Raw genomic sequence first — 24,841 nt, 5'->3', positions numbered from 1 at the left:
TGGTGTAGACTTCCCTCAGACTTCCCTGCAACTTATGACTAATAATAATAATAATAATAATAATATAAATGCAAAAAACAGATGGACAAATCAGATTGGATCCTTATGTAATGGATGTGGGATAGTATTAGATAACATAGCTGAAGTTGCAGATGAACTCAACAGTTACTTTGCATCGATATTTACATAAAAAAACCCTGTGCGTCAATGAGATATTATGGAAGTGAAGTTGAAAAAAAATGTAATTAATGATGTTGAGAGAGATTTCAAATGATTATTTAATGAGAACTTTCGCACCTACAAGAGAGTAAGGCTCCTGTGGTTGATGGCATATACCCCGTAATCTTAAAGGAGGCAGCAAGTGAGTGCATTGAACCATTAAGGTTAGTTATGAGAGCATCACTGGACAGGAGAGATTTCCGTTGGATTGGTGTAAATTGGAACATAAAGGCAGTTCTAGGAGTGTAATGGGAAATTGCTGACCGGCCAGTCTAACTTCAGTAGTAGGGAAAATCATGAAGGCAATGATCAAGGGTGGAATTCAGGATCATTTAGATGGAAATGGAATTCTGTAGGATACACAGCATGGTTCTGTAAATGGAAAATCATGTTTAACAAATCTGGTTAGCCATTTTGACAGGTCACTCGTGAGCTGGATTTAGGGAATAATTTCGACATTGTTTATTTGGATTTTAGCAAAGCATTTGTTTTGTTTATTTGGATTTTAGCAAAGCATTTGACTAAGTCCCACATGAGTGGTTAATTTATAAGTTGGAGCAGGCTGGAATCATAGGGGAAATTCTTAGGTGGATAGCACGATGGCTTGAAGGCACCAGACAGAGGGTTGTGATAAATGGTTATTCCTCAGATTGGGTTAATGTAAGTAGTGGGGTTCCCCAAGGATCAGTATTGGGGCCATTGTTGATTTTGATTATCTTAAATGACATCTATGAAGGGATAGAGGGCGTGAGGTCTAAACTTGCAGATGATTGCAAGTTAATGATCGCCGCCAAGCAGAGCTTCTTCAGAGTGATCTAGATAGACTTCCGAGATGGTCGGAAAAGTGGCAGCTATGCTTTAATTCAGCAAAATGCAAGGTCTTACACCTGGGGAACAGCAACCCCAAAATAACTTATACACTTGGTGGAGTGGAACTTATACACTTGGTGGAGTCAGTAGTGGAGGAACGGGACTTGGGAGTTACGATACGATCAGACATGAAATTGTTCGAGAATTGTGGACAGGTTGCAATTAGCATTAGCATTAGTAGAGGCATATGATGCAAGAAAGCAAGCTTATTCAGCATCAGCCAAAAAAAAAAAAAAAAAAAACAACCACTACTCCCATTTCACCCCTCAATTCGTTCGAAATACCTGTCCAGCTGAGCCTTAAATTTGTTTAGGCTATCAACTTCAACAACAAGCGATGGAAGTCTATTCCACAAACCAACTGCCCGCTGGCTAAAGGCGAATTTCCGCACATCTATCCGACATCCGTCCTTCCTCAATTTGAATTTATGCCCTCTCAGGTGATTATTCTGAGCAAGAGGAAGAATTCCATCGGCATTGAGCATGCTCAAGCCATTCAAAGCCTTGTACACCTCTATCAGATCACCTCGGCGATGCCTAGTCTCCAGGCTCTGTAATTTGCAAAACTTAAGCCTTTCTTCGTAAGAGCAACCCTTTGTTCCATTCACTAATGTTGTTGCCCTTCTCTGTACTCGTTCCAGCAGCTCTACATCCTTCTTGAAATGAGGCCTCCAGACCTGTATACAGTACTCAAGGTGTGGCTTGACCAATGCCTTATACAAGGGAATAATCACATCCCGGTCCCTGCTAGAAAAATTCCTGTATATCATTGACAAGACACCATGAGCTACTCTTGCAGCTCGTCTGCACTGCTCAGAGAACTTCATATCTGCCTGCACAATTACCCCCAGGTCCTTTTCATTCTCTACCACTGTCAGCGTAGTACCACAGAGTTGATACGTTGATCTGGGGTTACTGTTTCCCATATGTAGTACTTTACATTTGTCAATGTTAAACTTCATTTGCCACCTCTCAGCCCATCTGCTCAACCTTTCCAGATCCTGTTGCAGCAGCATAGTATCAGTAGTGTCCTTAACAACCCTGCCAACCTTTGTATCGTCTGCAAACTTGGACATTAAGCCTGATACACCATCATCAGTATCATTTATAAATACAGAAAACAACAATGGACCCAACACTGAACCCTGAGGAACTCCACTAATAACATTAGTCCACGTTGAGCAGTGTCCATTGATTACCACTCTCTGTCTTCTGCCACTCAACCATCCCTTTATCCATAGCAGCAATTTGCCTCGAATGCCACACTTCTCCAATTGTGCAGCAGTCTTCCATGCGCAACAGTATCAAAAGCCTTTCTAAGATCCAAATATATAATATCAAAGTTATTCCCTGCATCCAGTTCTTTTGTGACTACATCATAGTATCCAATCAAATTGGTCAGACAAGACCTGCCCTTAACAAACCCATGCTGTGTCTGAGCTATAACTGAATTCTTGTCCAGATGATCCTGCAGTGCTTCTTTAACCAGTGCCTCCATTAATTTTCCTGGAACCGAAGTTAAACTAACAGGTCTATAATTACTTGTGTCAGCCTTTGATCCTCCTTTGTGAATTGGGGTTACATTTGCACATCTCCAGTCCATGGGTACCTCCCCTGAGTCCAAAGAAGCTCTCATAATTATGGCTAGGGGTTTGCTTACTTCCTTTGCTGCCTCCTTTAATATAACTGGATAGATCCCATCCACCCCGGGTGCCTTTTTTATGTTTATCCTCAACAATTTCTCCTCCACTTTCCTCTCAGTTATTAGAAAATCATCTAGCTCACTGCCAATGTTTACTTCACCTACGACATTCCCCTTCCTGAATAACTCCTCATGTGTGAATGTAGATGCAAAATACTCGTTTAGATTGTTAGCCACCTGAGCTGGATCCTCAACTGTTTAACCATCAACATCCAGTGGACCAATCTGATTCATCCCTTTCCTTCTTGAGTTTAAATAGGTAAAGAACTCTTTTCTGTTTTTCTTTGCATCCTTTGCCAAGGATTTCTCATAATCTGCCTTTGCCTGCCTAATCTCCTTTGTGACTTGGTTACAGACCAACTTATATCTATCATAGGCTTCCACGTCACCCATTAATTTGTATGTATCCCATGCATTTTTCTTCTCTGCCATATGTCTCATTAGTTCATCTGACAACCATTTAGGCCTGAACCTTGAACAATATTTCTTGGTTGGTATGTAAAGCCTGGTAGCTTTTAGTTCCTTGAATGCTTCCCATTTTGAATTTGCTGTTGGTAACATCATCAGTTGGTCCCACTGTATAGAATTTAAATACTGTCTCAGACCAGCATAGTCGCCTTTACGAAAGCAAAAACCCTTCCCTTTACCTCTGATGGTAGTTACCTCCTTGAGTAAATCCCACTTCAGCACACTGTGATCACTGCCACCCAGTGGTTCATTTATCTGCAGATTCCTAATGCATGAAGAATCACTACTGATAATCAGATCAAGAGTATTACTCCCTCTAGTTGCCTCCCGAACATGCTGGTGTAGAAAACAATCATCCAATAAATCCACAAAAGCCTTGCTAGTGTGAGTGACCAACCCACAAATTCCAGTCAATATCTGGGAAATTAAAATCCCCCATTATAAGACTCTCTGATTTACTGGCCCATTCTATTTCCCTGTACAGTATCTTATTATACTCATCAGAGTCATTAGGCCTATAGCACACTCCTACTCTCAATTTTGATTTACCTATGCTTATGTCACACCAAACTGGCTCAACACTGCACTGTCCAGCGATGTCAACTGGCTTCACTTCCTTGGATTTTATGTGTTTTTTAACTAATAGCATAACCCCTCCTCCCTTCCTATCCTGTCTATCCTTTCTGTAGACGTTGTACTCCCCAAATTCCAGTTCTGCATTCCTTATATCTGTGTGACACCACGTCTCTGATATCCCAACAATATCTGCCTTTGATGTTTTGAGTAATACCTCAAATTCATCAAATTTATTTACTAAACTCCTAGCATTAGTGTACACGCAAGTATACATGCACCTGTTTCTATTCTTAGCTACCCTAACACAACCCATGTGTTTACTTGTACCGCATGGACTTCCAGCAGTCTCTGAAATATCCTGCATCTTGTTTTTCAGGCTTCTGCTCATTCCAATAGAAGCAGTGCAAGAATCTCTTTCACCTCTGCCCGTGGCTACTGTTAATCCATTAGTCTTTGTCTCCCCCCAAGCTAGCAGTTTTCCGACCCACCTAACACTGCCTCGATAGCATCAGCAAATATTCTTGCACCCTTTCTATTTAAGTGTATCCCATCCCTGTAGAAGCAATCTCTCCTGTTAACAAATACAGTCCAGGCTGAAAAAAATTCTACCCCTTCAGCCTTGCACAATCTTTCCAGGGCCGAATTGATCGACAAGGCTCTCATCATATACTCCCTCCTATCGTGTCTGGGCAGAATTGCAGACACTTTCAAATTCAACCCTACTTCACGGCTTTTTTTCAACAGTGACCTGTACTTGTTAAGTAATGTTGCATGGTGTCCTATCGATGATTTATTGAACATTTGCTAGTAGAGATAACGACGTCATAATCACATAAAGATGATTTTATAACCTTTATGTGATTAAATTATAAACAATTATTTTTTTAAAATTAGTACCGAAAAACCGGTATTTTTTCTATCAATACCGGTATTTCAATACCAGAAAAAAATGACCGATATTCCGGTATTCAAGATCCTGGGATCCTGGTATTATAAGCCCTAGTGATATATTTGCACACCTTGGACTCGGGAGGTCCATGGGGATTATAGGAGTTTCCCCGTGGACCTCCCCTGAGTCCAAGGAAGCTCTCATAATTACAGCTGAGGGTTTGCTTACTTCCTTTGCTACCTCCTTTAATATAACTGGATAGATCCCATCCGCCCCAGGTTCCTTTCTTATGTTTAACCTCAACAATTTCTCCTCCACTTTGCTCTCAGTTATTACAAAATTACTTAGTTCCCTGTTAAGAGTTTGATAAACTTCTGGCACTCCTTTGTTATTTAGGTGGTAGATGACTTTCATCAACCGGTGAAATACCACCACTTTGCTTATTGGAGGCTTGAAGTGGTGAAACCGATGTTTAGTCTATAGAGCAAAGTTTCCGGTATCCCCTCCTCCCATACTTCTCCTTCAACCCATGCACAGTACTAAGTACTATAGGTTTTGATACCTTTCGTGTTTGGGGTTTTCATAAAAAAAAAAAAAACCTTGATTACAGACAAGCTTATATCTGCCATAGGCTTCTGTATCACCTGATACGGAAGTATCAGTAAGCTTCTGTATCACCTTCATCATTTATATGCATCCCATACATTTTTCTTCTCTGCCACAAGCCTCATTAATTCATCTGACATCCATTTAGGCCTGAACTTTGAACAGTATTTCTTAGTTGGAATGAAAAGTCTAGTAGCCTTCAAAGTTGGTAACATCATCTGTTGATCCCACTGTACAGAATTTAAAACTGTCTGAGACCCCTGTAGTTACCTTTACGAAAGCAAAAGCCCTTCACTTTAGCCTTGGTGGTAGTTACATCTTTAAGTTAATTCCCATATCAGTACATTGTGATCACTGTCACCCAGTGGTTCCTTTATCTGCAAATTCTTAATGCACGAAAAATCACTGCTGATAATCAAATCAAGGGTATTACTCCCTCTTGTTGCCTCTTGAACATGCTGCTGTAGAAAACAATCATCCAATAAATCCATAAACATCTTGCTAGTTTGCGAGTGACCAATCCACAAATTCCAGTCAATATCTGGAAAGTAAAAATCCCTCATTATAAAACATTCTGATTTACTGCCCCACTCTATTTCTCTGCACAGTTGCTCATTATACTCATCAGATTCATTATGTCCTCAATGTCCTGAAATCTCTTTCTTTTGAGGGCGGTGCCCTCCTTGGGAAAGAGGAAAATGTCTGCTGGTGCTAGATTGGTAGAGTAGGATTGGATGGTTGATCTTTCCAGTACCATGTTTTTTCTGAACTATCTTCACAAGTGTGGGATGGGTGGGGGCATTGTCATGCAACAAGAACCAGCTGCCTTTCACTCGAAATTGCAGCCTCATCTACGAAATGCACTTCAGTAGTCTTTGAAGCACATGTATGTAGAATGCAGCATTGACTCTGTCCCCTTCGGGTACAAAATTCTTGTGAATCACACAGTTTGTAAAAACATGATTAGCATCATCTTGATCCTGGACTTCTGTAAACGAAAGTTTTTGTGCTTTGGTGGTGATTTTGATGACACTGCATTCTCTGACATTTCATCTCTGGGTTGTATTGAAACACTTAACACACATTTCCAGTAATACCGTCGAGGAAATTAGGATTGTCTTGACAGGTGTGGATGAACTCTTTGCATGATGACACCCTTCATTACTTCTGCCCATCAGTGATGTACAAATAAAAACAAGAAAGAATAATCATTCTCATTTTTAATTTTTATAAATTTTAATTTTTAAAATTTTTGTGTAACTGTTTGGTATGCCTTTTTGTGGAGCACAACCACATGGAGTGGCCTAGACCTCCTTCTAATATAAGTTGAAATGAACTTATATTTATTAAATATAAGTTCATTTCAACGATCTTTTTTTACATTTTTATTTTAGTTTATTCTTTTTTGTTAATGCCTTAGTTACTATTTTTTACATTGTTAAAAAAACTAAGGTTTTTATTCACTATAAATACCCCCTCTAACTTTTCTATATTGGGATATTGCCCGTACTTTGGTCAGTTGGAAATGGTTTTATACATTAGAATGGGCTATGATGATAAAAAAAATCCTCCCCCCAAAACTTTTAGAATGCCTTCAGGTTTTCAGTTAATCCTATTAGCATATAGTCCCCCCTTTTATGTGTGGGCAATTAAAACACCTAACACACATTTCTAGTGATACTGTCAAGGAAATTAGGATTGTCTTGACAAGTGTGGATGAACTCTTCACATGATGACACCCTTCGTTGCTTCTGCTCATCAGTGATGTACAAATAAAAACAAGAAAGAATAATCATTATCATTTTTAATTTTTATTTATTAATATTTAAGGTTTGTATAACTGAAAGATAAATGCATTCTGATGTAACTCATGGCTAACTTTTCAGCATGTACTTATTTACAAGATTGTCAGTTCACATGTGAGCCGACCGGGCTAGCCGAGTGGGTAAAGTACCTGCCCGGCAACCCAAAGGTCGTGGGTTCGATTCCCGCCTCGGGCTTGGATCAAAGTACTGCAAAAACCTTGGGAGGTGCAATATGGCCACAGAAGCCGATGCGCCAACAACTACCAAATCAATCAAATCAGTTCACATGTGCTTTAAACGTTGTCAGTTCATGGCAGACATTCTTTTGCTAGGCTACCTATCCTTATTTAAAAAAAAAAAAAAAAATGTTACCCATTTTCCCAATAAAGCTAATTATTATGAACCAGAGCAGTTTGCATCTGACCATTTACTTTACTGACCATTTGCTGACCATTTACTGACCGTTTGCATCTGACCATTACACAACGCAAACACAACACTAATGCACACCTAATTACATATTTCATCTATAAGATGCATTTTTTTTTTTTTTTTTTTTTGTTTTTTTTGTTTTGAGTTAAATATATACGTGAAATTTTGATGCTCTTTTAAGTTCTTTTCTAAGCCGGCAACTTGGCAAAAAGCCTAACAAACGGCGGATATAGGGGAAACCCTGGAAGCCGCTAATAACTTACAAATACACTTTATCTTATCTGACCATTTACTTCTGATGTCTGAATTTTAAGTGCATCTTTCTCAGACATTTCTTCAGTGACTAGAATTATCTACAAGGGTAACTTTGGAAAACACATATGAGGCATTGAAAATAGTAAGGATGAACTCTACATTCATGTATTTTGAGAAAACACCTCTAAAGTAAATGTGCTAAATAAATATATGGGCAGATGACAGTTATGCAATTGTAATTTATTGTCATGTATAGCATGTTAAAAATAACGTTGCTTTGAATTTTATAATACTTCAAAAGTTAGGAAACAAGTAAAAAAATTTTCTAGTTAACCCTTATGTTTATTTAGCACTTTTAGAAATCTATTCACAACACTTCATATTATAGACATACAAACAATGGACTCATGACTTGTTGGAGAATCGCCTGCATCCATTTCCATTTCTAAATCTTGCAATAATATTTGTAGAATTCCCACTCAATCCTGTGATTAGTATTAGCCATAGAGTTCAACAAAGCCACAACTTTTGCTGCACCAGCCAAAAAAAAAAAAAAGTAGATAAGAGAAGGCAGAATGCGCTGGTCCCAAAGGAACTAGCAGTTGTTGGTGACTCTATTGTCAGGGAAACGGGGAACATGGTTTGTAAAAAGGATAGGTGGAACAGGACCACGGTATGTCTGCCAGGGGCAAAGGTTGATGACGTTGTAGAGCAGATAACATCTTTTAAGGGCACAAAAGGTGATATAGTTGTACACGTTGGCACTAATGATATCAAGAGTAGGAGACCGGCAGAATTGCTTAACAAGTACAGGTCACTGTTGAAAAAAAGCCGGGAAATAGAGTTGAATTTGAAAGTGTCTGCAATTCTGCCCAGACACAATAGGAGGGAGTATATGATGAGAGCCTTGTCGATCAATTCGACCCTGGAAAGATTGTGCAAGGCTCAAGGGGTAGAATTTTTTTCAGCCTGGACTGTACTTGTTAACAGGAGAGATTGCTTCTACAGGGATGGGATACACTTAAATAGAAAGGGTGCAAGAATATTTGCTGATGCTATCAAGGCAGTGTTAGGTGGGTCAGAAAACTGCTAGCTTGGAGGGGAGACAAAGATGAATAGATTAACAGTAGCCACCGGCAGAGGTGAAAGAGATTCTTGCACTGCTTCTATTGGAATGAGCAGAAGCCTGAAAAACAAGATGCAGGATATTTCAGAGACTGCCATTATTGTCATTAACAGTCAAGCCAACCTTTGTACCATCTGCGAACTTCAACACTAAGCCTGATATACCTTCATCAATATCATTGATAAATATACAAAACAACAGTGGGCCCAACACCAAACCCTGTGGGATTCCACTAATAACATTAGTCCACGAAGAGCAGCATCCATTGATTACCACTCTCTCTCTTTTCCCACTCAACCACACTTTTATCCATTGTAGCTGTTTGTTGTTTGTTATTTTAGTTTTTAGGAGCATTAGCAACTAAGGCCATATTGCTCTGGGAATATGCGGTGGTCATTCCCTGACCTTTCCACATCCTCCGTATTTGGTGGTGACTGGCTCGAACCCCGGTCTAATCAAGAAGCATGTGCTACGCACTGCTGCTGCTGCTGCTGCTCCTCCTCCTCCTCCTTCCCACCTGGCTACAGAGGCACCCTTATCCATTGTAGCAACTTACCCTTAATACCGCACTGCTCCAATATGTCCAGTAATCTTTCAGGAGTAACAGCTTTCCTGAAATCCAAGTATATGATATCAAAATTATTTTTTGCGTCTAGTTCCTTTGTAACCACATAATAGTATCCAATCAGATTTGTCAGACAAGACTTTCCCTTAACAAACCCATGCTGTGTCTGAATCAAGACTGCAGCAGATATCTGAATGATGTCTGCTGCAGTCTTGACTAGATCATCCTGGAATGCATCTTTAACCTGTGACTCCATTATTTTCCCCAAAACAGAAGTTAAACTAATGGATCTGTAATTATTTGTGTCACCCTTAGATCCCCTTTGTGAATTAGGGATATATATATTTGCAATCTCCAGTTTGTGGGGTCTTACCCTGAGTCCAAGGATGCTCTCATAATTATGGCTAAGGGTTTGCTTAGTTTCTTTGCTGCCTCCTTTAATATAACTGGATAGATCCCATCAACTCCAGGTGTATTTCTTATGTTTAACTTCAACAATTTCTCCTCCACTTTGCTCTCAGTTATTTACAGAATCATTAAGCACCCTGTTACAGTTTAATAAACTTCTGGCATTTTCCTCCCTCAATAACTCCTCAATAATTCCTGTGTGAATGTAGATGCAAAATACTCATTCAGTTTGTCAGCTATCTGACAGGATCATCAACATTCAAACCATTGATATCAAGCAGACCAATCTGATTCATCCCCTTCCTTTTAGAGTTTATATAAGTAATGATGTCCTTGCTGTTTTTCTTAGCGATCTTTACCAAAGATTTCTTGTAATCTGCCTTCCCTTGCCTAATCCTCTTTGTGACTTGATTACAGACTTGCTTATATCTGCCATAGGCTTCTGTGTTGCTTGATAATTTATGTGCATCCCATGCATATAAACTTCTCTGTCACAAGTCTCATTAGTTCATCTGACAACCATTTAGGCCTAAACCTTGGACAATATTTCTTAATCGGTATGAAAAGTCTAGTAGCTTCCATGATTAATTCCTTGAATGCTTCCCACTTAGAATTTGCTGTTGGTTACATCATCAGTTGATCCCACTGTATAGAATTTAAAAACTCTGAGACCACTGTAGTCACCCCTACGGAAGCAAAAACCCTTCCATGTTGGTAATTTTATCTCTAAATAAATCCCACCATTGCCTGTCTTTGGAACCTTTCAAGAAGTTAGCTGTCCTTTTTCAGATGAGGTTTCCATACTTGGACACAGTATTCTAAATGCAGTCTTACAATTGCCTTATACAGGGATATTGTTCAATAAGTCATCAACGGGACACCATGGTCTTTCCTGACTGCCTGTTCACTACTCAAAAATCTTCATATCTGCCTGTATCATAACTCCCAGATCCTTTTCTTCTTCTACTGTTTTTAATTTGACCTCACTAAGTGTTTAAGTTATTTGAAAACATAGCTGTCACTTTTCTGACCATTCCTGCAGCCTGTTCAAGTCATCCCTAAGGAGCACCACTTTGCACTGTTCATTTACAAATTTTCAAATCTTTACACTGTTTGCAAATTTTGATATCATGTCCTTTATCCCTTCATCGATGTTGTTTATGGAAAGGAGAAACAAGTAGTTCAAGAACCGATCCTTGCATGATCCACTTCTGACACCAACCTGAAGAATGTCCATTAATCACAACTCTACCTTCTGCCCTGCAGCCATCTTACAGTTTGTCTTAGAATATTTCCAGCAATCCCAATATGTTTCAGCTTATATGGTAACCTCTCACGAGGGACTGAGTTAAATTCCTTGCTAAAATCCAAATAAACTGTTGAAATTGTTCCCTACATCATGAAAAACTATGTCAAAATAGCTTACCAGATTAATTAAACATGATATTCCTTTAACAAAAACAATTCTGAAGGACACACAAGTAAGTCCTTCAGAATAGTTTCCTGGTACACAGTTTTCTGACCTGATTCATTTTCTTTGTATTCACATACATGAAAAAACTTACACCACACAGATTCTATGCTGGCAGTTGTGACTTCTGACTTAGCAAAAGCTCTTTTTGCACACAGGCTGCTTTTGATAAGAAGCATGGCCACCACTCCTTCTGTCTTCCTTGTCTTTTCTAAATACATTATGAATACCATAATGGAACTTGTCATCCCCAATTTCCGGGTAGCACCATGTTTCTGCTAGCCCTATTATGTCAGCATTAGCTGTCCTAACCAGGAGTTTGAATTCATCCATTTTCTTGACAACACTACTGACATTACTGTAGACGCAGTTGAGACTAAGCATTCCCCTACAGTGTATTACCCTGACACATCCCTTGAAGTTATTTAGACTTGTTTCCCTATCCTTTATCTTCCCACTCATTTGAAATGTTGCCACCCTCATAACATCTTTCCAACGATTGCTGTTGTGGCAGAAAACAAGGATTCTTGAGATGTGTACATGCATTACTTTGACCCATATTGCCAGATAAATGCATGTCTATATAACCCCCCCTAGCAGCTTCCCTGACCCTTAAGGTATCCTCAATGATATTAGCAAAAACCCTTGCACTACCTTTTTTTCAAATGAATACCATCTTTACAAAATAAATTCTTTCTACCTACAAGTGCTAGCCACACCGATAAAAATTTCCCACAGAGCCTTGCAGACTCCCTCAAGTGTTGAGCCAAACCACAAGGCTTTCAGCTTATAATTCCTTCTGTCATGTCTATGCAGAATTGCAGACATGTACTCATTCTGACCTAGCTCGCTGCATTTTTTCAGATCATCAGGTCGTGTTTGTTTAATATCATTAGTCACCACATGAATAATAATGCTCTCTCTACCTCCTGTAAAATCTGGCAATCTGTTGGTTACATCATCAATTGTTGCTCCCATCAAACACACTGGTTTTGGTCCATCTATCTTTATTACAGAAAATGTTACCCTTTTCCCTAATAACAGAGTTTCCCAATAAAACTAAATCTCCTTCAACGAGAGCAGTATGCACTTGCCTATTCCTCTTCTGGGACCCAAATGAGGGATGCATCACTTGGTGTGTCATGAGACATTTGAATCCCTGATGAGCTCCCAGTTACATTTGTTTCTAGAGCAAGCACGTGTTTCTTCAGTGACTCAAATTCTTCTTGTAATGCACCAGATTTTAATTTGAGATCATTGCACCCTTTACATTAGGTGCAAAGAAAAGAATCATTAGTTTAACTTGGTTTGTCTACTGCACTGACCCTTGAATAGATGCCGTAGTCCATACAAGCAACGAACTCATGACTGACACCATAAATACCCTCAGGCAAATATTTCCATCTTAGTCATGATGTCCTTGGATGATGTACTGAAAGTGGATCTTGGAACAACCATTATTCAAGTAAAATTTGAACTTAAGAAAAATTGCAAAATTTAAATTTACAATACATTTTAGAATTTAAATTAACAAAATATTACAGAAATTAAACTGTTACCAGAAAGAATTTAACTTAGCAGAAATACTTTAGAAAAGTTAAGGATTAAATTTATAAAATATTGTAGGAATTAATTTCACAAAATTACTGCAATAAAATTCACAAAATTACTGAAATAACATTTTTAAAAAATTAATTAAATTTAAACAAATTTTTTATACCTTGATGTTAATCCATTCAGTTAGCTGTCAGAGCCAGTTTAAAACACATCTGCTCCTCTCTTCGACTGCCTACAGCAGAATCGATTAATCAGTATTAATCATTATTAAAGTAAAAATTTAAAAAAATCACAATGTACTCAGTGTAATGATATCTTTTCAAAAATATCCTATGCAAAAATTTATAACATAGAATTGCACACTATTAAAACTTTCCAATAAAATGAACATACCTCTCCCCAAGTGCAGTTTCACATACAAATAACATGTCTGCTCATTCAGTATGGGATCTTAGGAGAACATTTTGATGGGATGGGATCTTAGGAGAACATTTGTATTCTTTAGAAGCCAAGACAAGGATGAGTTGATCACTTAATGTTGTTTACCAGGAATGTAATCCAGCATTAATTGATAGTACGAACTTCTCAACATCGAACCCAGTTAGCATGAACTATGTAACATTGCCATCGCAAAGCAGTTTATGCTAGCTGGCACTATTTTAATGGAGTTTTTACGAGTGTTTTTGTATATACGAGCAATAGCTATTACGATTTTTGTTTTGATTTTAATGTAGTTTGCTGTCACTTGAACTAAATATAGAAAATAAACATTGTGGATATGCTGGTAAGAGTTGGAGTGAACAGTATGTTATTGGTATAAAATACATTCTAGTAATTTTATACTTTTTTTTTTTTTTTAACTATTTTTAGTTAAAAAAAATAGGTAAAAATTATTTTTATTTTTATATGTGTGGCATTTGAATATATATGTATATGAAGTATTTAAAAAGTCTAATTGTTCCTTTGTATTTACTTTCTAGATTCAATGTTCATTCCAAACTAGTCAACTTTATGGCTCCCATTGATAATAGTTCTATGTCTGATGGTGCAAAGTATGTATTTTTATTTTAAATTTACTCATACAAAGTATAATAAGCATTATTGATAGTGCCAAAATAATTCGAGGAAGCAAGCTTGTACTGTATTAACAAAAAAAAAAAAAAAAAAACTGCCCAATTCATTTGCCGATCCGTTCTAATAATTTCTCCAATTGTTCTTTAACTCCCTTCATGGATTATCCCGAGATATCTCGTTTTTAGTTTTAAATTATTTGGAATTACACGAAATATCTCGGGATACAATAATACTCGAAGCAAACAATAATACCTCCAAATTTAGACCTGAAATGTATATTCTCTGGTATTTATCTGGCTAATTTTGCATTAGGCAGGTAAATCCCGAGTTTTCTCGGTATTTTCTTACGCCTGGCAGCAAACGACTGGCTTTCGTTTTACTTATATTGTGCAGCAATGTCAGAACAGTATCACGCATTCCTGTGCCGCCAGTTAGCAAAATATAATTTACCGTCCTAAATGCAGAATACTGAACCCGCGAAAATAATTCACAAAAACAATATCGAAAAATATTTCGGCACCCTCTTGAACTGCTGCCCGTAAGCGACACTTACCTCGCCTGTCCACTTGTGGCGGCCGTGTGTCAGTATGTTAGTTCACGATTACTGCTTGTGCATTCCACTTGATTTTTTAAGTTTATTTATATAATGAGTAATGAAGACTTTCTGTGCCCTTCTTTTAGCTCAAGTGCTAATTTATTAAATAATCTGTATAATTTACACACTTTTTTAGCGTATCTGAGATAACTCGGGATAGCCCAAATGGGTTAATTACTCCCATGTATTTTCTACGAAAAAATTAATAAATAATACAAAAAACTATACAATAAGTATTCGCATGATGTATACTTTTTATCTGTAAAATAAAAAAAATCGTTCTGTTACGGCATATTTTCCAGAAAAAAATGTTCTGGGGAGGGGTTAAATTTAAACTATGTATTTTTTTTCCCTCACACACCACTTGAATTATATTCCAACAGTCCTTTTCTAATTTAAACGCGCGCGCGTGTGTGTGTGTGTGTGTGTCACCTGCAAAAGAGTAAGTATGACATCAGCATTCAGAGTACTCAATTCATTTATATAATCTTAAACATTTTAGTGAAGTCTCCTTGACTAGATGTTGCAGTATTTTGCAATAAATAGAACCGAAGTCTTTTTTGATGAGAGTTCCCTCTTTAATCGTTAACTAATCTTGTTGCTTTTCTCTGCACCAGTTGCAACAGATTTATATCTTTCCTAAGATGAGGCTTCCAAGATTGTATGCAGTACTCAAGATATGGCGTAACCGTTGCCTTAATATTGGGATGATCATCTCTTTGTCCCTGCTGGAAAAATGTCTTTGTGTTATTGATAGAACCCTATGAACTCATAACAGTCCTTCTGAACTACTTAGAGATCATAATTAGTTTATGTTACCTGGCTTCATTTTAATAGGTTGTTTCAATGGTATTTGTCTTTATTTTTGTATATTTTTCCAAAGTAATTTCAGTATTGATGTAGTTTGCTAACACCAGGACTAAATACAGAAAGACAAACATTACAGATATGCTGATGATGGAAATGCAAGTGTTAGTGGATAAAAATATGTTCCAGTAATTTTATATTTTTTTACTGGGAAAATCGATTTTTAGACTGTATCATTGTCCCTAGAATTTTTTTTTTTTTTTCCATTCATTCTCCTCTACTTTGAGTTCTGGGTTTATTGCTGTCCAAAGTGTTTATCAGTGTTAAAGAGCGCTTTAAAAAGCTACTGAAAAAACATACTTAAATGACAGTATGCCAAGTAGGAGCAACTGTGAAAGTGTCGGTAAAGCATCACAGATATCAGTAACATCCAGTATGAATCACGGTATTTAGATGTAAGAAATTTAAGAGGCTTGATTGCTGATTATACATCACCCATTTGCCATTGCACATTGTTATGATATCAATCCTTTAAAAGTCAGTTGCATCTAATGTGATAATATAGAAGATTGTGATATGATAGAATAATAAAAAATATATGTATATATATATCAAGCAGTCCAAAAACACTTATGAAAAGAAGTTGCTTATCCTGACCAATATTAGGACAACTATAATCATCTCTGCAGAATATGAGTAAGAGGTTCTAGCAATGAAAAGCATATTTACTCTACAAAATGTTAAACCTCCAGAGGTTTCATGACAGGGCTGCAGCACAGAAACCACATATTATGCCAAAAAATATTATGCCAAAAAATAGCAAGCATCACTTGAAGTTATGTCCATCGTTCTTAGACTCTGAAATGAGGTCCCATGGAGCAGTGGGATTGCATAAATGCAAAAGTGTGAGCACTTTCCATTACTTTGTAGAACATTATTCCATGTGACAAATTGTTAAATGAAATTGTCAAGTGTGAATTTGGTGGCAACATAGAAAACTGTAGAAAACTTTATTGGAGTGCACTGTGACATTTGGAGAAGTGCAATAACATGGAGATTATGGCATATTCTTCAAATTACATTTTGGGCTGAGGCCATAATACTTAGACCCCCTACAGCTGTGCTCTACTTTGACTTTTTGGAATTCTCAGTATTGCTATACCATTACAATTCTGAGAGTTTCTGTGGGAGTGGCTCATGGTAATCCTTTGATTTACATAACCAGGCTTATAGAGTGATCAGCATTCTATAGCCTGGTACCTCTGGTTTGATTCTCTTCAAACCAGAGGTACCAGGTCTTTTGATTTTAACTGTTTCCTGTGAAACCATGGTTGTAGATTTACCGTGATGATGAATTGGAGCAAGCTGACATCATGCCTCTCTTTGGCATTGCATGCAACAACCAGAAACTCGAGTTTTCATTCTGCAAACAGGCAAAGTGATTATAGGATACATGCAGATAACAGAAATGGCTATACTAATGCTTTGATGCTTTAGGCCTTGCCATTGTCAGTTAATTTAAACAACTTGATTTAAATGCAATCAAAAATTACAAATCAATGAAGAAATATTCTAAAATATCAACGAATTAACTGCACATTGATTAAAGTGTTCCCAGAAGGATCACAAGCAGTGGCAGTTCCACATATTATTCATTTCTTGAATAAACACCAATTTTCTTGAAAATGGATGTTTATTCAAGAAACACCCATTTCACATTTATTCTAATGTTTTCATATTTCATGTCTATTGAAAAGTTTTCATATAAATACTTTTGAAAATAGCATTCTTTAATGTATGCAATTTTTGAGAAAGAAGAGAATTATTTGAAGGTCATTTGCTTTTATTTTGTAATAAAAATAAAAGTTGGATAGAAGAATTAAATAAAATACAGCTATAAAACAATTTATCCAACACCCACTGAACTGGGCAAACTCGGACCTCACAAATAATTGAAACAATTGTTTGAAAAGTCATAATCTAAAATTGGCACTTAGTTTGTAGTTCTGTTTACTGCCACTAAGGATTTTTGATGCAGACAGACATTGCCTTTTGTAAATACCACAAGGAAAAATGAAACCTGCTTTAAAGAGACTAGTTACTGTTGTTTGCAGTGGATGTAAGACACCTTTCGTATAATCCCCAAAAACAAATTTCAAATCTGCCTACCTTGGGGATGGCCTCTAAACCTCTATCAGCATTCTAGATTCTGCTGAAAAGAGGTAGTCAGTATAATTAGTCACCTGTCTCTTACAAAGTCTCTTCCCCCATCTTATAGATGTCTATAGATCACATTTATGTAGATACTTCCATTAGCACTGTTTTTCTGAAGTGGCATCTGTAATTCTCCCCCTCTCTTACAAACCAGTCGAAATGTGTGCCTCCAACAGTCAGCATGTATTCACTGTCCAACTCTGAACTTACAGAACCAACTTTTACTCTTGCTCATGTAACCCCTCTGCTTTTGTTTTCTTCATAAACCTTCCTTCATATGTATTTATCAAAAATATACAGGAATTCAAGTCTAATATCAATAAGTACTATTAATAATATATATATATATATATTGAAATATAGCAAAAGCTTAATAGTTCAGTACCTACCTCCTAAACCGTTTATCACAAAATTCATATAAAGAAGATGAAATAAAATTAAAGTTAAACTACATCAGTAATTAAAATAGAGCCTAGAGGAAAACAAAATGTGTTTATTCTTTCTTTGGTTGTCATATAAATGTACTGAAGTAAACTGCTAAAAAGGATAAAATGTAGTCAAGAGTCTAAACAGAGGACTTTCGATTGAATCATCATCAGTTGACTAATTTCAAACAAGTGAAGAAGGGGTTTATAAAGTTGTCCGGTTCCCATGATGCTTTGAGTTAGACATGTGGTAATTTAAAACGTGTTAGACTCCATATTGGGGAGAGGCCGGCTGGTAGTTTCACATTTAATATTCTGAGTGACGTGTTCTGGCGATACCATTCTATGGCCAAAGCTTCGTATTGTAATATCCTATAATTAGAATTTAATTTTTTCAATGTGATGGCGAATCTATTAATGGATTGTGATTATATGAATGCATTCTGTAAGCTCGGTGCTGGATTGATTAGTTTTAAAATATTAAGGCCTATTAAAATGATAATAGGCCCTCGTCATTGTCGATGATCCGTATTTGGTAGTGGTGCTGCCTATATAGCCAGCATTACAGCCTGATTGGCATTTTATAAAATATATTAAGTTATTAATATCTTTAATCTTATATTCATAAGTTTCCCTGTAATTATTAAAGAAACATCCAACTTTGTTGTAGGAGGAAAAAATTAGTGGTGACGTCTGTGCCTGTAAAAATTTTTTTTTAAATTGCCATTCAAATTGGCAGTGGTATGGGAGTTAATTTTAGTACTTAATGTGTAATCTTTATTTGTCCTATCCATATGGAGCTCGTTGATTTTATTTTTTTCTGTTGATATAGTATTTAGGATTACTGTTTTGGATACTTCCTGTCTATGAACATTTTTGTTAAATATTATAATTCAAATCCTAGATCTTCTTGATAATGGCTGTATATTACTGCATTATCTATTTGATTGTATAACATTGATTTCTTTGTGTTATATGGATGGTAGGAATTTTCCTATACAATAAACCCTCGATTTAACGGACTAATAGGGGAGAAGGGGTGTCTGTTAATGTCGAAAGTCCATTAAACCGAATATAACCTGTGGTGGGGGCATTTTTTATTGTTCTTAATGTAAAAAAAAGCTTTAATACAATATACAGTACTGTACAATATAAAATTATTAAATTATAATAGAGAATATATAATATTCTGTTGTAAATATAAAATGTTGCAATTTGGCTTTTGATTTACAGATATCAGAAACAGTTTGTTTTTTGTGCCGTAAATTTCACAAACACATGCTACTGAGATGCCTTGTTCTAATTTCTCAATTAGCTCCAATTTCTGTGCCACATTTAAGTTCACACACTTTCTTTTAAGTCCTCTATCACTTGATGCCATTTTAAATTGTAAGGATTGCAAAATTATTTAATAAATAAAGTCACAGTTCAGAAATCATAGAAACACTCTGAATACAACCTGACCGCACAGTACCTTGAGGCAGACTGAGACCGAAACAAAGCAAGTCAGTAGACCTGCAGTTTAGTGTCCTGAGTCACATTCAGCTCGCAAGTCACCACCTGCTCTTATCTGTAATCTGGGAAAACAGCTATTTGAACATGTTTTCAGAAAGAATAAAAAACAATTTCCTGAATTTGATTATAAAAATAAAACTAGGTAATTATCAAAACAGTAATGGAAATAGGTAATTATTTTTAATTTTTAATTAATAATAACACTGAAGTTTTGTATGACCTAAAAAAAAATAATATGGTCGAGATTAATATGTACATTACTGTATTATTATTTGTCCGGTCTGTTATATCGGGATCCGTTAAATCGAGGGTTTATTGTATGTGTCTTTTTCCTATAAATTTTAGTTCTAAGTCTGTCCTCGTTCTTATATATAGTTAAATTTAAAAAAATTTATACTTTTATTTTTCTAATTCTAGTTTGTATTTTAATCTATTGTGGACAGAGTTGAATTTGGCTAGAAGATTATCAATATTTGATTCATTGCCAATTAATAAAATATAGTCAGCATATCTTATAAATAATTTAATTTCAGAGGGGAATGGCTGGAGAATTTTATCTTCGACTGCTGCTAAATATATTTCTGAAAGTGGGGCTGAAATGCCTAAGCCCATTGGGAGCCCATATATCTGCTCATAAATTTCATCATTAATGTGGAAATGTCTTGCTTTAATTAAAACTGATATATTGTGGGGAGGAGGGCGATTCTTTCAACTGTGCTACCCACGAGTGCTTCAGTAGTCATATCATCAAAACCTTCCCCTCCTACCGACGTAGCAAGCTCTACTCTTGCACCAATTCCCTTTTCTGCAGGTTCGACCATATTTCCTGAATGAAGTGACTCTGGCCATACTTTTTTCCACATGCATTTACTGTTGACTGGTTTACTTCTTTCAGCGAAAAAGCTATGATTCTGATACAGTCCACGATTCAGAAATGTTTCCATGCCTCCATTACTTCAATAGATTTGGAATCAATTTTTTTATCTATGGGCTGCACGAAAGAAGTTGTATTAACCTAGTACAACTGTGGTGGTAGGAACAAAACTTCAACGTTTGGATGGCCTGGTGTTCTATCCAATAGTAATAAAACTTTGAAATCTAGATTTTTCCACAAGTTCAATAGCACAGAATGTAACACAGAGTTTTCCCAATGAAATGAATTACAGGGATTTCTCTCTTTTTTTTTTGACTAGCGAGTCAACAGCGGAGATTCAAAAAGAGTGAAAATGTTGGAAAAATTACATCCAACATAATAGCAGAGTTTCCCCCGCATAAAAGATCAAAAATACCCTGATATGTGAGATTTACTGAAATTCTCTAACCATGTTAGAGTGAAACCATGTTATATAAGTACTGTGTTGTGCAAGGATTGTCACAATTTATCGATCATGTTAGGGCGAAACTGTGTTGTAGAAGTACCATGTTATACAGGAGTTGCATGTATGTTTATCAGTGATATTGATGAAGGTATATCAAGCTTAATGTCAAAGTTTGCAGATGATACAAAGGTTATCAGGGTTGTTAATAACAGTAATGACAGTATGCTGCTACAACAGGATCTGGAAAAATCTGAGTAGATGGGCTGTGAAGTAACAACTGAAGTTTAGCATTGAAAAATGCAAAGTACTGCATATGAATAGCAGTAACCCCAGAGAAATGTACCAACTATGTGGCATTGCACTCAGAGTAGTGGAGAATGAAAGAGACCTGGGGGTAATTGTGCAGTCAGATATGAAGTTTATTGAACAGTTTGTTTGTTTGTTTGTTATTTGGTTTTTAGGAACATTAGCAACTAAGGCCATATTGCTCTGGGGATATGCGGTGTCATTCCCATACCTTTCCGTATTTGGTGGTTATGGGCTACTGAACAGTGCAGACAGGCTGCCAGAGTAGATCATAGGGTCTTGTCAATGATATACAGGAATTTTTCGAGCAGGGATAAGGAGGTGATTATCGCCTTGTATAAGGCAATGGTCAGGCCACACCTTGAGTACTGCGTACAGGTCTGGAAGCCTCATTTTAGGAAGGATGTAGAGTTGCTAGAATGAGTACAGAGAAGGGCAACAAGACTGGTGAAGAGTGCTCTTATGAAGAAAGGCTTAAGTTCTGCAAATTGCAGCTTCTGGAAACTAGGCACTTGCGAGGCGATCTGATTGAGGTGTAGTAGTAGTAGTAGTAGTGGCATGTGATGCAAGAAAGCAAGTGTATGAGCTTATGTTGCATCAGCCAAAAAAAAAAAAAAAAAAAAAAAACATTCCCTCCAAATGCCTGTCTAGTTCCTCCTTAAATTTATTCAACCTATCAACTTCCACAACGACAGATGGAAGTTTGTTCCAGCAATTAACCCCCCGCTGGCTAAAGGCAAATTTCCGCACATCTATTCTACATCTGTCTTTTCTTAATTTGAATTTATGCCTCCTTAGGTTCATAATCTGAACAAGTGGAAGGATCCCATCAGAATTCAGCATGCTCAACCCATTCAAGGCCTTATACACCTCAATCAGATCACCGTGCAGGTGCCTAGTCTCCAGCCACTGCAATTTGCAGAACTTAAGCCTCTCTTGGTAAGAGGATCCCTTCATTCCCCTCACCGATCTTGTTGCCGTTCTCTGTATACCTCAAGTAAATCTACATCCTTCCTAAAATGAGGCCTCCAGACCTGTACGCAGTACTCAAGGCGTGGCCTGACCATTGCCTTATACAGAGGGACAATCACCTCCTTCTCCCTGCTAGCAAAATTCCTATATATCATGGACAAAACCCCATGACCTGCCCTGGCAGCCTGTCTGCATTGCTTAGAAAACTTCATATCTGACTGCACAATTACTCCCAGGTCTTTTTCATTTTCTACCACCTTAAGTGTAGTATCACACAGTTGGTATGTTTCTCTGGGGTTACTTCTACCCATATGCAGTACTTTGCATTTGTCAAGGTTAAACTTCAGTTGCCACTTCTTAGCCCATCTGCCCAAATTATCTAGATCCTGTTGCAGTAGCACACTGCCATTACTGTCATTAACAACCCTGCCAACCTTTGTATCATCTGCAAACTTCGACATTAAGCCTGATATACCTTCATCAATATCATTGATAAATATACAAAACAACAGTGGACCTAACACCGAACCCTGTGGGACACCACTAATAACATTAGTCCACGAAGAGCAGCACCCACTGATTACCACCCTCTGTCTTCTCCCACTTAACCATCCTTTTATCCATTGTAGCAGCTTACCCTTAATACCATTCTGCTCCAATTTGTACAGTAGTCTTCCATGCACAACAGTGTCAAAAGCTTTCCTGAAATCCAAATATATGATATCAAAATTATTTTTTGCATCCAGTTCCTTTGTAACCACATCATAATATCCTATCAAATTTGTCAGACAAGGCTTTCCCTTAACAAACCCATGCTGTGTCTGAATTATTGCTGCAGTCTTGTCTAGATGATCCTGCAATGCATCTTTAACCAGTGACCCCATTATTTTACCCGGAACAGAAGTTAAACTAACTGGTCTGTAATTACTCGTGTCACCCTTCGATCCCCCTTTGTGAATTGGGGATACATTTGTTTGCTTAGTTGCTTTCCTGCCTCCTTTAATATAACTGGATAGATCCCATCCACCCCAGGTGCTTTTCTTATGTTTAACTTCAACAATTTCTCCTCCACTTTGCTTTCAGTTATTACAAAATCATTAAGTATCCTGCTACAATTTGATAACCTTCTGCCATTTTCAAACCTTAATAATTCCTCATGTGTGAATGTAGATGCAAAATACTCATTCAGTTTGTTTGCTATCTGAGCAGGATCATCAACAGTCGAACCATCAATGTCAAGTGGACCAATCAGGTTCATCCCATTCCTTTTAGAGTTTATATAAGTAAAGAAATCCTTGCTGTTTTTCTTAGCATCTTTTGCCGAATAATGCCTTGAATGGATTAGCAGGCTCAGTGCTGATGGGATTTTCCTCTTGCTCAGATTACAAACCTGAGAGGACATAGATTCAAACTGAGGAAAGAAAGTTGTAGAATAGATGTGCTGAAGTTTGCCTTTAGCCAGCAGGTAGTTGATTGCTGGAACAAACTTCCATCTGTTCTTGTGGAAGTTGATAGTTTAAATAAATTCAAAAATTTGGAAGGAATGGATCAGTGAAATGAAAAGGTTTTTTTTTTTTTTGGCTGATGCTGTATAAGCTTGCTTTCTTGCATCATGTGCCTCTACTAATGCTAAAAGCATTTTGACTTTACTGTAATGCCCCTGGCCTATGGTTGTGAATGAATTATTGCTGTTTATCCTCATGTAACATTTATTAACATTATTCGATTGATTTTCTCTTTTTTTTTATTTTCATTTTAAAACTGATAATGGAAATTTAGAGGAATTCCATTCTTTAGAGTACCAGATGAAATCTCTACAAGTGTCTTAGAGTTGAGATTAGAAGTAGTATTGGATGTAATCTTAGATAACAGCTTAACAGAAAACACTGGAATCAAATATTTGCACTTTGTCAAATTGCAGAAAGTCACAAGAACTTGTAACAGTGAACCCCTGCTTTACATTATTAATCTTTTCCAGAAGCAACATCATATCATAAAAATATCTGAACCCAATAGCACATTGGTTTTTGCAATTTGTTCCAAGGCCTCGGAAGTTAAAATTTTCGCTATATAACTAAGCTAATCTCTCTAAAAGGTAATTTATTAGTTTACACAATGTTATATGAACATGATTTCAAGACAGTAAATTTATGTCAAATAGCCACAACACAAAATATCACTTCAACTAAAGGATGCAAAAGCAAAATGCACGGCCAACACGTTTACAAACATTGCTGTTGTTTGAGAGGAAGGACCATGTGATCCGGTCAGAGACATTCCTAAACCTATTGTAAAGTGAAAGTAGGGACCGGTAAATGTGATTACTGGTTAGTAGAATCAGCCGCTTCATGGAATCAAATGTCAAAAAACCAATTCAAATCATTAAATTGCTCTACATTTCATCATTATCATATGTTTGGTTATAAGAATCAATTTTGAATGCCTTTTTGATATTTTTCTAAAGCACATTTCTGGAGGTCACTACCATAAAACAATTTGCAGTTTCCTGTTTATTGGGCTTTTCTGTTAGTGCAATCTATTATAAATGGGTAGTAAACTCGATCTTATTTGATAATACCAATAATTGGAATTCTATGGGTTTTTATGTTATTAGGGTGAAATGCATTTCTCCTTCCATGAAATCTTCAGTCCTATAAAATAAATTT

General features: G+C 36.8%; 1 protein-coding gene across 1 annotated transcript in view; it reads left to right on the top strand.

Moving 5' to 3' along the window:
- LOC150075021 (protein AATF-like) overlaps positions 1 to 24,841 on the top strand; it is a 179,754-nt gene that overhangs the window by 151,859 nt on the left and 3,054 nt on the right. Inside the window, exon 13 of the mRNA XM_090389045.1 lies at positions 13,929 to 14,000. Coding sequence (XP_090245171.1) covers positions 13,929 to 14,000 — 72 coding nt within the window. The remainder of the gene's footprint in view (positions 1 to 13,928; positions 14,001 to 24,841) is intronic.

This window comes from Mastigoproctus giganteus, chromosome 14 (assembly GCF_048544385.1).
Source record: "Mastigoproctus giganteus isolate SK-2022 chromosome 14, ASM4854438v1, whole genome shotgun sequence".
Lineage (NCBI taxonomy): Eukaryota > Metazoa > Arthropoda > Arachnida > Uropygi > Thelyphonidae > Mastigoproctus > Mastigoproctus giganteus.
This window is presented reverse-complemented; position numbering and strand designations above follow the sequence as displayed.